Source organism: Xenopus laevis, chromosome 5L (assembly GCF_017654675.1).
Source record: "Xenopus laevis strain J_2021 chromosome 5L, Xenopus_laevis_v10.1, whole genome shotgun sequence".
NCBI classification, from domain to species: domain Eukaryota; kingdom Metazoa; phylum Chordata; class Amphibia; order Anura; family Pipidae; genus Xenopus; species Xenopus laevis.
In genome coordinates, this window is record NC_054379.1 from 50,278,438 (window position 1) to 50,292,916 (window position 14,479).

The 14,479-nt window shown below is 41.4% G+C and overlaps 1 protein-coding gene across 1 annotated transcript in view; it reads right to left on the reverse strand.

Moving 5' to 3' along the window:
- The window catches only part of LOC108716692 (androglobin), a 122,205-nt gene extending 108,823 nt beyond the window's left edge, over positions 1 to 13,382 (reverse strand). The window contains exon 1 of the mRNA XM_018263054.2: positions 13,213 to 13,382. Within this exon, the coding sequence (XP_018118543.1) occupies positions 13,213 to 13,286 (74 nt within the window). The 5' untranslated portion in view covers positions 13,287 to 13,382. The remainder of the gene's footprint in view (positions 1 to 13,212) is intronic.
- Positions 13,383 to 14,479: the final 1,097 nt, after the last annotated feature.

The following is a 14,479-nucleotide window of genomic DNA, read 5'->3' on the forward strand; positions in this document are numbered from 1 at the left end:
GCTCCAAACTACTGAGTCGCAAGGCTTTCCCACAATTGTCGGTTTTGGTGAAATATCTGAAAATTGCCTCAAAGCTTCAACTTCTCAGCACCATATCACCCACGTATCGTTACGCACCAAAAAAAAACACCCTAAATATGATTGCCAGGGGTCTTCCAAACAGTTTGGTGCCCACTGTGCATAGGTTTACCAAAGTATATGGCAGTTAGAGGCCCCAAAATGAAGTTAGCGCATACAAATAGTCCTGTGGGTAACTTCAGCTAATGAAAAATCAACACATTGACTGCATTTTTGTGGGGTAAAAACACAGAAATATATGTTTACCCCCCAAACCCATATATTTTTGGAAAGTACACATTATACAGAATCTAAAATGGGTACCCATGCCTTTCTGCCCCAAACTACTGAGTCGCAAGGCTTTGCCAAATTTGGCGGTTTTGGTAAAATATTCTGAAAATTGCCTCAAAGCTTCAACTTTCCAGCATCGTATTGTCCATGTATCATTACCAGCATAAAGCATCCTAAATATAAACATAGGGGTCTACTAAACAGTTTGATGCCCAATGTGCATAGATATACCAAACTATGTGGGGCACAGAGACCCCCAAATGACAATATGTATAGACATTTTCACGGCTGACGCGCTGGCTGCTGCAATATAACCACCCGGTGTGTGTATTATGCGACATTAGACCACCTAACAGTACAGAGACCCCAGAAAACCATATATTTTCAGAAAGTACACATTCTGACGAATCCAATATGGGTAAATATGTGTTCCTACTGCAAACTGTCAAACTGCAAAGCAATGCTGAACGTAACGGTTTTTATCAAATTTCTGAAAATCGTCACAAAGCTTGAATTTTACCCCATTATATGCCCCACATTTCGTAACTTATCAGCATAAAACATCCTGAATATGAACGCCAGGGGTCTACTGAACACTTTGATGCCCAATATGCATAGATATACCAAACTATGTGGCGCACAGAGACCCCCAAATGACAATAGTGTATATACATTTTCACGGCTGACGCACGCTGGCTGCTGCAATATAAGCACCCGGTGTGTGTAATATGCGACATTAGACCCCCCTAACAGTACAGAGACCCCAGAAAACCATATATTTTCAGAAAGTACACATTCTGACGAATCCAAAATGGGTAAATATGTGTTCCTACTGCAAACTGTCAAACTGCAAAGCAATGCTGAACGTAACAGTTTTTATCAAATTTCTGAAAATCGTCACAAAGCTTGAAATTTATCCCATTATATGCCCCACATTTCGTAACTTATCAGCATAAAACATCCTAAATATGAGCGCCAGGGGTCTACTGAACACTTTGATGCCCAAAATGCATAGATATACCAAACTATGTGGTGCACAGAGACCCACAAATGACAATATGTATAGACATTTTCACGGCTGACACGCTGGCTGCAGCAATATAACCACCCGGTGTGTGTGTATTATGCGACATTAGACCACCTAACAGTACAGAGACCCCAGAAAACCATATATTTTCAGAAAGTACACATTCTGACGAATCCAATATGGGTAAATAAGTGTTTCTACTGCAAACTGCCAAACTGCAAAGCAATGCTGAACATAACGGTTTTTATCAAATTTCTGAAAATCGTCACAAAGCTTGAATTTTACCCCATTATATGCCCCACATTTCGTAACTTATCAGCATAAAACATCCTGAATATGAACGCCAGGGGTCTACTGAACACTTTGATGCCCAATATGCATAGATATACCAAACTATGTGGCGCACAGAGACCCCCAAATGACAATAGTGTATACATTTTCACGGCTGACGCGCGCTGGCTGCTGCAATATAAGCACCCGGTGTGTCTAATATGCGACATTAGACCCCCCTAACAGTACAGAGACCCCAGAAAACCATATATTTTCGGAAAGTACACATTCTGACGAATCCAATATGGGTAAATATGTGTTCCTACTGCATACTGTCAAACTGCAAAGCAATGCTGAACGTAACGGTTTTTATCAAATTTCTGAAAATCGTCACAAAGCTTGAATTTTACCCCATTATATGCCCCACATTTCGTAACTTATCAGCATAAAACATCCTGAATATGAACGCCAGGGGTCTACTAAACACTTTGATGCCCAATATGCATAGATATACCAAACTATGTGGCGCACAGAGACCCCCAAATGACAATAGTGTATACATTTTCACGGCTGATGCGCGCTGGCTGCTGCAATACAAGCACCTGGTGTGTGTAATATGCGACATTAGACCCCCCTAACAGTACAGAGACCCCAGAAAACCATATATTTTCAGAAAGTACACATTTTGACGAATCCAATATGGGTAAATATGTGTTCCTACTGCAAACTGTCAAACTGCAAAGCAATGCTGAACGTAACGGTTTTTATCAAATTTCTGAACATCGTCACAAAGCTTGAATTTTACCCCATTATATGCCCCACATTTCGTAACTTATCAGCATAAAACATCCTAAATATGAGCGCATGGGGTCTACTGAACACTTTGATGCCCAATATGCATAGATATACCAAACTATGTGGCGCACAGAGACCCCCAAATGACAATATGTATAGACATTTTCACGGCTGACGCGCTGGCTGCTGCAATATAACCACCCAGTGTGTGTATTATGCGACATTAGACCACCTAACAGCACAGAGACCCCAGAAAACCATATATTTTCAGAAAGTACACATTTTGACGAATCCAATATGGGTAAATAAGTGTTTCTACTGCAAACTGCCAAACTGCAAAGCAATGCTGAACATAACGGTTTTTATCAAATTTCTGAAAATCGTCACAAAGCTTGAATTCTACCCCCATTATATGCCCCACATTTCGTAGCTTATCAGCATAAAACATCCTAAATATGAGCGCCAGGGGTCTACTGAACACTTTGATGCCCAATATGCATAGATATACCAAACTATGTTGCGCACAGAGACCCCCAAATGACAATATGTATAGACATTTTCACAGCTGACGCGCTGGCTGCTGCAATATAAGCACCTGGTGTGTGTATTATGCGACATTAGACCCCCCTAACAGTACAGAGACCCCAGAAAACCATATATTTTCAGAAAGTACACATTCTGACGAATCCAAAATGGGTAAATAAGTGTTTCTACAGCAAACTGCCAAACTGCAAAGCAATGCTGAACATAACGGTTTTTATCAAATTTCTGAAAATCGTCACAAAGCTTGAATTTTACCCCATTATGTGCCCCACATTTCGTAACGTATCAGCATAAAACATCCTAAATATGAATGACAGGGGTCTACTGAACACTTTGATGCCCAATATGCATAGATATACCAAACTATGTGGCGCACAGAGACCCCCAAATGGATATATAGTAGATAAAATTTACATAGGCAAAACAAAATAACACAGAACAGTGTGAAATGCAAATAAATCACCAAAAACTAATAAAACCACAAAAATCAATGCTTTTTTTTTTCACACTAGTGTAATCGGCCACCAGAATTACCGTTTGAATATTTTAGCTGGGCCAAATCGATTATACGGGCAGAAACAAGTGAACAACACAAATGCAGAGCTGAAAATGCAATAAAATGGCTAAAAATTCAATAAAATGGCTAAAAATGCACCAAAATACCCAAAATTGCAATATAACCACCAAAATAACATACAAAAGCTATTGCACAGTACGGTTAGCGAATACGCTATTCGGAACGGCAATAAAACATTTTTTTTAGCCCAAAAAGAGACGATGCGATAAGAAAAAAAAAAAAAAAAGCCACAAAGCCATATATGTACATATGCGTGTGCACAACGGGTAAATTGCATGTTATTTGCGCATGTGCGCGTGTGCAAGTGTACATGGGTGCTGTGAGTGTGTGTGACCCCCCCAATCCCCAAAAATCTATGTGTGAGTGTGTGTAAGTGTGAATGTAAGTGTATATTACTGTAATAAGTGTGTGTTGGTGTGTTTGTGTGTTTTTGTGTGTGTAAATGTTACACTTACCTGGGGTAGATGCTGCAGATCGATCAGAAAGGGTCCCACGCAGCAGATCTCCAGCTCCAACGATCATCAGCCATGTGGGGGCGGAGCTGGGCGGAAGTGCGGCGCAGGCAGCAGCAGGACGCATAGGAAACGCGTCCCTGCTGCTGCTTTGGGGCCCCTGGGCGATCGCGCCCCAGGGGCCACACGATCCCCTGCTCTGCTCGTTGTCTAGGGGCAGGGGATCGTGAAGGAGCGGAGCGAGCGGCTCTAACAGCCGCTCCTCCGCTCGCAAACCCGGAAGTGCTGCAGAACGTAGAATCTACGATCTGTGGCACTTTGGTCCTTTGATCCACAGAACGTAGATTCTACGTTCTGTGGCACTTAAAGGGTTAATGGGCCAATGAGATTCTCACTGGCATTAGACTTTTTTCTTTGCACGAAAAAACTCATGCGGGAATATTTGCACGAGTTTTGTTTGTGTTTTTTTTTCCTTGTCCCCATTTTTTTCCCTCAATCTCGGATTTTGATAAATCTGCCCCTAAATATACCAATTTGATTGTTTTGCCACCAATTTGGTTAATGCAGCTTAGTTACGATCAAGTACAAAGTACTGTGTTATCATTACACAGAAAGGGACATTTATGAGGTTTCACTAAAAGTAGGGATCTATGTAACACATTTATAATTTTTGTGGCATAGGACAATAAAAATCATGGTAAACTCAGCTGCAATTCAACATGCTAACATTGTGAACACGGTTATAAGGTAGTTGCAGACACAGTATGCAGACATGTATTTGTAAATTGGCGGATGAAGTGGTGTCAGTATTTGTCATAATATTTGCAACAGCCTGTAAATTTGTTTTAAAACATGAGATGGTTTCAAAGCCAGTATGCTGATACTATTGTGTATTATATGTTTATTAGAGGTATAGTGTGGCATACTGTGGGGTTTTTATTTTTGGTTATTGCCCTTTCTCTGTATCAGTAAGGCAATGCCTTGCAGTTAAAGGGATGGTTTACCTTCAAACAACTAGTTGTTTTCAGATAGATCACCAGAAATAATGACTTTTTCCAATGACTCTAGTTTCTATGTGTGACTGTTTTTCTAATATTGAAGTGTCAAGTGTCTTTTTCACCTTCTGAAGCAGCTCTGAGAGGGGGGTCGCGGACACTGCAAACTCTTCTAAATGGATACATTTAGTTACATTTCTTATCTTTGTCCCTGCTGAGCAGACTCTCTGGGTTTCATTACAGGCAGCTGTTAGAATTGATACAATAGTTGCTAATACTCCAGAGATGCTGCTGAGAAATGTATCAACTAAATGTTGCAAAATTATAACAGTTTAGAGTCTGCACCTGAATTACTGAGCTGCCAGACTCAACCAGAGACACGAACATTCAACTTTAAACTTAGATTTTGGAAAAACAGTAAACAAGAGCAAACCATTATAATGTTGATTCAAAGCTTCCCTGTTTTTGTGGTAACTTTAAGGCAAGGTGCTGTATATTATCTAACAAAACCCTTATCCAAGTCCCTTACTTTTTTTTTTTACTATAACCTCAGGCATAATTGCAAAACATTAAGGGGTGCAAAAGCTGAGTACTTATGTAGTGAGCACATATTCAAAGTGTGAATGCACTTTGCACCTCAAAGATGTTGTTTTTAGCAGTGGTGGGTAAGGCACAGGCCAACCCTGCTTTTACTGCCTACCCTAGGGCTGGAAATAAATACAGGGCCCCATTGTGACCTGACTCTTCCACCACACCCTAACCTGCTGGTCTGAATGAGGACAGGTATGGAGGAAGTCTCCAAAACAGAGCACAGAGACCTTCAGAAAATTATGTGTGGAAAGTACCTGTTTTGTACCCTGCATTCCATGTTACAGATATGGCATTCATTATCCTTCAAATTAACTTTTAGAGGCAGATTTATCAAAGGTCGAAGTGAATTTTCAAAGTAAAAAACTTTGAATTTGGAAGTAATTTTTGGGTACTTCGACCATCGAATAGTCCAACTTCGATTCGAATTTGAAAAAACTTTTTTAAGTACTGTCTCTTTAAAACTTCGACTTCGCTACTTAAAAGCTGCCGAAGTGCCGTTTTAGCCTATGGGGGACCTCCTAAAACCTGTATGGAGGCAATTTGGGGAGTTTGGGAGATCGAAGGTCGAAGTTAAAAAAACTTTGATCGAAGTATGATCGAAGTACGATCGTACGATTCAAAGTAGGTCGAATTCGGCCCACTTCGACCCCAAAAAACTTCGACCTCTATTCGGTTGGTCTTTTTGAATTTGACCTTTGATAAATCTGCCCCTAAGTATGATGTAGAGGGTGATATTCTGAGACAATTTTTAATTGGTTTTCATTTGTTGTGATTTGTGTCTTTTTAGTTGTTGGGGGGTAATGTAATAAAAGGTGCTAAGTTTGCACAGGAGCAGTAGCCCATAGCAACCAATCAGCAGGTAGAAATTACCTTTTTAAAAGCAAACATCTTATTGGTTGCTATAGGTTACTGCTCCTGGGCAAACGTAGAGTCTTTTCTTGCATATTGGGTCAGCTTTTTATTCAGCAGCTCTCCAGTTTGCAATCTCAGCAATCTGGTTGCAAGGGTTTTGCAGTGCCAGGTGGTTGCCTTCATTGTAGGCTCTCAATTTTGTTATGTGATTTATTTTTGTTGTTGCCGGAAGGCAACTGGGACATTGGCCATACATTTCTGATTGAACAATACTTATCACCTACTAGCATTATTTGAATGGGAATCTTTTTTGAATCCCTAACAGTACCCGGGTACTCAATTAAATGTGTTATTATCTTTACCTTTAGTGAAACAAATGGATTGATGCTATTTAATATGTATGTGTATTTGAAATTTGAAATAAATACAGTGTGTTTTACCTAATATATTCCCAGTAGTGAGACCCCCTGTTTAAGTAATTCTTCGCTATACGTATTATTTTCTTCTTAAATTTATTAGAACCGTACTTTGGGGGGGAGCTCCGGGTGAACTTTCCCTTAAAAATACTGGGTAACTATATGAATGCTGCACCTCTAGCTGCAGCTTTCGGGTATTTTTTTCTTATGTCTTTTTTTTTTTTCTTATGTGGACTGGTAAATTAACCTGACTGCGCTGTATTTGGATAAAATGAACCATACCAGGAGTTACTTTTTTAATATTTTATATTCTCTTGTATTCATAAATAATTGACCAGTCAAGACATTCACATCTATATGTATACAATAGTACTGCATACTATTAAACATTGCCTGCTGATTGCATTCTATTTAACATCGCCTGTTGAAAGTCTAGCTTATTTCTGTATGGAGAGAAATGTTTATTAAGCTGCTGCTTAGCAAGACGGCAACAGAATGTCAAAAGTTCAGCCAATTACTTTTCATAAACCAGTGCTACAGGGATTTTTGTTGAAATGATTCTGTAACAGCAACTGATTGGTAATCTCATTGCAACAATGCATTTTTGTTTTTGCTGATGAAACAGAAGTTCCACGCTGGTTGGAAAGGATAAGCCAAACTGCAATAAATTTTTAAAAACACATACTTTATATATGTTTGATCACTCTGAAAAGTAAATTTTTGACCATAAAATAACTGCAGCCTATCCTTGATATAAAGGCATATTAATATGTATTAATAAGGAATGGGAATTGTTTTCACACCGAACACAGAGAAAGGGTAGCTAAAAATACATGACCCTTTGATTATAAGAAAGAGAGATCCTTTGGGATGTTCAGCCTATATTATCTGTTCTTAATACATATTCAGAAGACTAAATATCAACTGAGAGCCCTGCTCCATTAGATGCCATGCTGAATACATGGCATTTCAGTCCCACAAGCTATTTAAGACAGTGGCTTTCCAGGTTTTATATCCAGCAAAGGAAGCATGAAGCATGTTAATAAAAGGATACACCAGTACAATTACTTCTGAATCCCATCTCAAAATCCTGAAAGATATTCAGGCAAAAGTAACAGAAAGAGTAATTTAATAAAATGCACAAGTTTTTCCAAGTCTAGAGACTAACCAGATTTATATTTTCAAAAAGCGTATCACCAATTGCTATGTACTGATGTACTGGTTACTATGAGTTAAGCTATGAGCAGCTTTCATTTTCCCCCTTAGTCTTTCACAACCTCAAAGCATTGTTAAAATCTACTTTGAAATTAACCTATGGTTTCACAAACCTTTCAGATAGGTAAGAAATAGGTAAGAAAATGCAAAACAGACATTACAGTTACTTTGGATATTATTTTGTGGTCATACTATGGATAATGGAGGTGATAGAGCAATAATATGTACCAACGTCATAGACTGAAATTATATTGTATCCGTTCATCTGTTCACATACAATGTCTTTTTTATGTGAGAGAGGTTTCCATTCTGTTTACCCTGTACATACAATTCCCCCTAATAATGAGTGCATCTGTAAATTAGGAAGTTTATAGGAGCTCATTTACTTCTTGGTATTCCAGTCTTATGGGCTGTGGGCTCAACCAAATGGAACAGCAGGCTGTGGCCATCCCTAAGTACAGTCAGTTGTACAGTAATGGTGTTTTCAGCCATAGCCTGATCACACAATTCCCCCTAATAATGAGTGCATATGTAAATTAGGAAGTTTAGAGGAGCTCCTTTGCTTCTTGGGGTTCCAATCTTATGGGCTGTGGGCTCAACCAAATGGAACAGCAGGCTGTGGCCATCCCTGAGTACTTGATAAAGCAGAGGTAGGTGCGCTTTTGCTGGACTAACTGGTAATTGCCTAAAAAAGAAAAGAGGGGGACCCGATAGTGTATTATCCTCTTTTTGACAAAGGTGGTGTGTGCTACAGAACTACTCACGGGGGATCTGTAGATTTAATTCACAAAAGAGACTGCTATTGGCTTCGGTCTGGCTGATCATCTTAATAAACTGTCGGAAGAAAAATTTGCATAGCGCAGAAAAGCCGGTATGCGGGTGCAGGGGAATGGTTTAGGTACGCTTACCGAACGTTGGTGTTAATCACAGCACTCTGAGATTGTACCGGTGGGTATCGGCTGGTGCCTTCCTCCTGGGTCTGGTCGATCCGTCCAGCGATGGAAAATTAATGGATTCTAGCTAGCTGACGATAGAATCCATTAATTTTCCATCGCTGGACGGATCGACCAGACCCAGGAGGAAGGCACCAGCCGATACCCACCGGTACAATCTCAGAGTGCTGTGATTAACACCAACGTTCGGTAAGCGTACCTAAACCATTCCCCTGCACCCGCATACCGGCTTTTCTGCGCTATGCAAATTTTTCTTCCGACAGGTTATTAAGACGATCAGCCAGACCGAAGCCAATAGCAGTCTCTTTTGTGAATTAAATCTACAGATCCCCCGTGAGTAGTTCTGTAGCACACACCACCTTTGTCAAAAAGAGGATAATACACTATCGGGTCCCCCTCTTTTCTTTTTTAGGCAATTACCAGTTAGTCCAGCAAAAGCGCACCTACCTCTGCTTTATCAATTATTCGCTTGTGGATACGTGGATCTACTTTTTTCTGGTGCAGCTCAACCCCCCTTGATACCCAGCAAGCGCGGATCTTCAGCCCCCTTATTGCATCCCTGAGTACTGTCAGTTGTACAGTAATGGTGTTTTCAGCCATAGCCTGATAACACAATGTGACATCATGTGGAAGCAGTTAGGGTAGTTGAAGGTACACTTCTAGGATGGGATAGCCATCGTGGTCTGGATCCCATAAAGTAGCATGATCTGGGAGAATAAATCTAAGACTGATTCCCTATCCAGCTGCAGTCCATTTACTTTAGGCAGACTCAGAGTCTATGAGAGAGCTACTCCCTACTACAAATCCTTGTTGGAGCACAGGTTGCTCATTTTATTTAACTTCTCTATCTCCCTCTCAATGCGAAAGTGTTCACATGTCCTCCACGTGGCCTCAATCACATGATCCCTGCTTAGGGTTGCCACCTTTTGGTCCAGTTGAATCCGGGCAGGGGGCAAGGCTATGACTAGAGATGTCGCGAACTGTTCGCCGGCGAACTTGTTCGCGCGAACATCGGGTGTTCGCGCTCGCCGGAAGTTCGCGAACGTCGCGCGACGTTCGCCATTTTGGGTTCGCCATTGTTGGCGCTTTTTTTTGCCCTCTCACCCCAGACCAGCAGGTACATGGCAGCCAATCAGGAAGCTCTCCCCTGGACCACTCCCCTTCCCTATAAAAACCGAAGCCCTGCAGCGTTTTTTCACTCTGCCTGTGTGTGCTGAAGAGATAGTGTAGGGAGAGAGCTGCTGCCTGTTAGTGATTTCAGGGACAGTTGAAAGTTTGCTGGCTAGTAATCGTTTTGATACTGCTCTGTTATTGGAGGGACAGAAGTCTGCAGGGGTTTGAGGGACATTTAAGCTTAGGTAGCTTTGCTGGCTAGTAATCTACCTTCTACTGCAGTGCTCTGTATGTAGCTGCAGTGGGCAGCTGTCCTGCTTCTGATCTCATCTGCTGACTGCTGCAATAACAGTAGTCCTTGTAAGGACTGCTTTTATTTATTTTTTTGTTGTTTTACTACTACTACTACTACTACTATAAGAGCCCAGTGCTATTAGTCTAGCAGTGTTGGGGAGTGGGACTGGTGTGCTAATCTGCTGCTCCTAGTAGTTCAGCAGCACCAACTTTAATTTTTTTTTTTAATATTCATTTTTTTTTATTTTACTTTTTTTATTTTACTACCGCTGTAGTAGTGTATAAGTTGACCTTTTAGGCATTATTTGCCCTGTAGGCATTATTTGCACACTGTTTTCTTCAACCCGCCATCGAGCTGTGTGACCTTGTTCACATTCTGTCTAAATATCCATAATATTACCGTCTCCAGAAAAAACACCGGAGTGACTTTTTTCAAGCAGCCATAATATATTTTACGTAATCCGTATCCACCGCTGTAGTAGTGTATACGTTGACCTTGTAGGCATTATTTGCACAGTGTTTTCTTCAACCCGCCATCTAGCTGTGTGACCTTGTTCACATTCTGTCTAAATATCCATAATATTACCGTCTCCAGAAAAAACACCGGAGTGACTTTTTTCAAGCAGCCATAATATATTTTACGTAATCCGTATCCACCGCTGTAGTAGTGTATACGTTGACCTTGTAGGCATTATTTGCACACTGTTTTCTTCAACCCGCCATCTAGCTGTGTGACCTTGTTCACATTCTGTCTAAATATCCATAATATTACCGTCTCCAGAAAAAACACCGGAGTGACTTTTTTCAAGCAGCATTCATATATTTTACGTAATCCGTATCCACCGCTGTAGTAGTGTATACGTTGACCTTGTAGGCATTGTTTGCCCAGTTTTTTGGCCGCAGCCACTGAAGCACAGAGGCCAGAAAAAATATGCCATATAAATGCTGAAAATAGTCATTTTTTGCCATACGTTGACTCAACGTATATGGCAAAAAATGACTATTTTCAGCATTTATATGGCATATTTTTTCTGGCAACTGTGCTTCAGTGGCTGCGACCAAAAAAACTGGGCAAACAATGCCTACAAGGTCAACGTATGGCAAAAAATGACTATTTTCAGCATTTATATGGCATATTTTTTCTGGCAACTGTGCTTCAGTGGCTGCAACCAAAAAAACTGGGCAAACAATGTCTACAAGGTCAACGTATGGCGAAAAATTACTATTTTCAGCATTTATATGGCATATTTTTTATGGCAACTGTGCTTCAGTGGCTGCGTCCAAAAAAACTGGGCAAACAATGCCTACAAGGTCAACGTATGGCAGTTGTTTAAAAAGAACAGTAGATTACTAGCCAGCAAAGCTACCTAAGCTAAAATGTCCCTCAAATCCCTGCAGACTTCTGTCCCTCCAATACAGAGCAGTATCAAGCAGATTACTAGCCAGCAAACTTACTATCATCTGTCCCTGAAATCACTAACAGCTCTCCCCCTACACTATCTCTTCCAAGCACACACAGGCAGATTTTTCAGATACATTTTTGCCCTTGATCCCCCTCTGGCATGCCACTGTCCAGGTCGTTGCACCCTTTAAACAACTTTAAAATCATTTTTCTGGCCAGAAATGTCTTTTCTAGATGTTAAAGTTCGCCTTCCCATTGAAGTCTATGGGGTTCGCGAACCGTTCGCGAACCGCTCGCATTTTTGCGCAAGTTCGCGAATATGTTCGCGAACTTTTTTTCCGACGTTCGCTACATCCCTAGCTATGACACAATGGGGCGGGGATGTGATGTTGTGGGGGTTGGGTGTGGCATCAGGGGCAGGGCTGTGATGTGGTGATCAGCGATTGGCGGATCGCCACTTCAATCATAGGGAATCCTGACCGGAATCCTGAAGGCCAAACAGCAACATCCAACCCTAACCAGATGCTATGTTAAAGTGTTGCAGGAACTGGTCATAAAATGAGTAAAATATGTTAATAAAGTAACTAGATAATGGGTATCCGCCCAGAAACTAGGGCAATAAGGAAGCGTAGGGATTTAAAGCAATAGGGATATACTAAAGCTATGGGTCTCTACACATGCACTCAAATACCCTTGTGCTAAAACGCATGGGAACTCTATACAATGTAGGGTTACTGGTCATTAAAGCGCCTCCTTTTGTAATATATAAAAAAAATACCACTTTACAGTAGTTATAGATTGACTTTATGGTCTAATTAATATCAATCCACTGAAAACAGGGGCGATCCTGGCCCCTCCGCCGCCTGAGGCAGCAGCAGTTGCTGCTGCCCCCCCTCCCCTGCAAATTCGCTCTTATTGCTGTCCCTGGTACCTAGTGTGGCACTGCCGCCTGAGGCGACAGCCTCAACTTGCCTCATTGGCGAAGCACCCCTGACTGAAAACCAGTAGGACCTGGATATGCTGAAGTCCTGTGCAGTTTTATGACTTGAAGCTGAGGCTGATTTGTAGCAACACTGATGGCTAGACTTGAGCAAGAATTAGAGCTCACTTCTCACTTGAACTATGGGATTGGAACGCTGGAAGTTCGAGGTACACACAGACATACACTACTACAGTATTGGATCCCAGCATGGAAACCAAAGCCATGAAACTAAGATCAAATGAGTGGAATCATTTACGATTAATACAAGAGGAATCAGCGTCCCCCACAGTGCAAAACCACCCGGAAATGAAAGTAAACTCTTCTCAGCTCCCCCCACACACATATTGGTACGTCTTGGCCCGTACATATTATTCAATGAGAACTCACTCTCGTGGGGTTTGTCCCAGTGCCGATGACAGTCGGTGGCCTGATTCCCTCTTTTTGCTTAGTTTGGAGGACATGGCGGCGGTGTGTGAGTTCCTGAGCAGTTTCTAGGTACAGTGTCCGTGCTGGCAGGCCAGCGGCGCGTCTATCGGTTGCTAAGAGACGAGGAATGGTCGCTGGTGACGGGCGCGCCATACACAATACATTAACTTTGCCTATAGAATGTTTTATTCATCAGTGAGATGCACAGCAAAGTCGTGGCTAGAACAGTTATATTACATTTCAGATCACATCACCTCTGGTATTGGCAACTGACACATGATAATAGTCTCAAATGGCATTTTGATTGGGTATTAAAAGTACATTAATCTCCGTTCTGACCAGCAGCCAGTAAACACTGAGACTTTCTCTCACCAACCTATAAAAAGCATATGATTGAACAAATGAGAAAGCTGCTTTTTAGTATGTTATAGACTGGCTATTTGTCTGCAACTTTTCAATTGGCCTTCATTTTCTTTTTCATAGTTGTTGTATCATTTGCCACTGCCTTCTGATTCTTTCCAGCCTTCAAATGGGAGTCATTGGCCTCCATCTAAACCAAATGAGGCTACAAATAAAATAAATACATTAAATAAATGTAATGCTTATCTGGGCTAGGCACACCAAAAAGGGGGTTATGTCCAGCTAGTGCTTAGAGCAGGGGTTACATGTGACTGTAACACTTCAGGCTAGGGCCTTCGCTAAGTGGAAGATTTAAGGTGTGGGGTAGTTTAACTACAACTACCACAGGCTACTGTGCAAAAAAAAATAGGAAATAATAGAATAATGGGAGGTTCTTGTGGTGAAAACGATGGAGTACATTTATTTGTACAAGACAAACATCCCATAGGTTTACTTACAGTAATATGAGGCACAGGGAGAATATAATCATCAGCTGAGACAGGTAGATACTGAGAATGTGCCTCCCCTGAGGATTATAGTCAAGCAGTAAGACAGACCTCCAGGCAGATGTACCTTGATGTGGTGATGAGCGCGGGGATAAGTTGCTTGTGCAGGTGTCCTCCTGCACTTCTGAAGTACACAGATCGAGTCTGCCTATTATTATCAGCAGCAGCTTTGACAGCTCCTTTTGCGCCCCAAACCACAAGAGAACCAATCAGCAGCTTTCCTATCACCCTCCCACGTGTGAGTGCCTGTGTCCCTCTCTATCAAATGTTGCACTGCAACGTCGTTTAAAAACTCTTCCGGGTCCACGATCCCATTTGCCAAG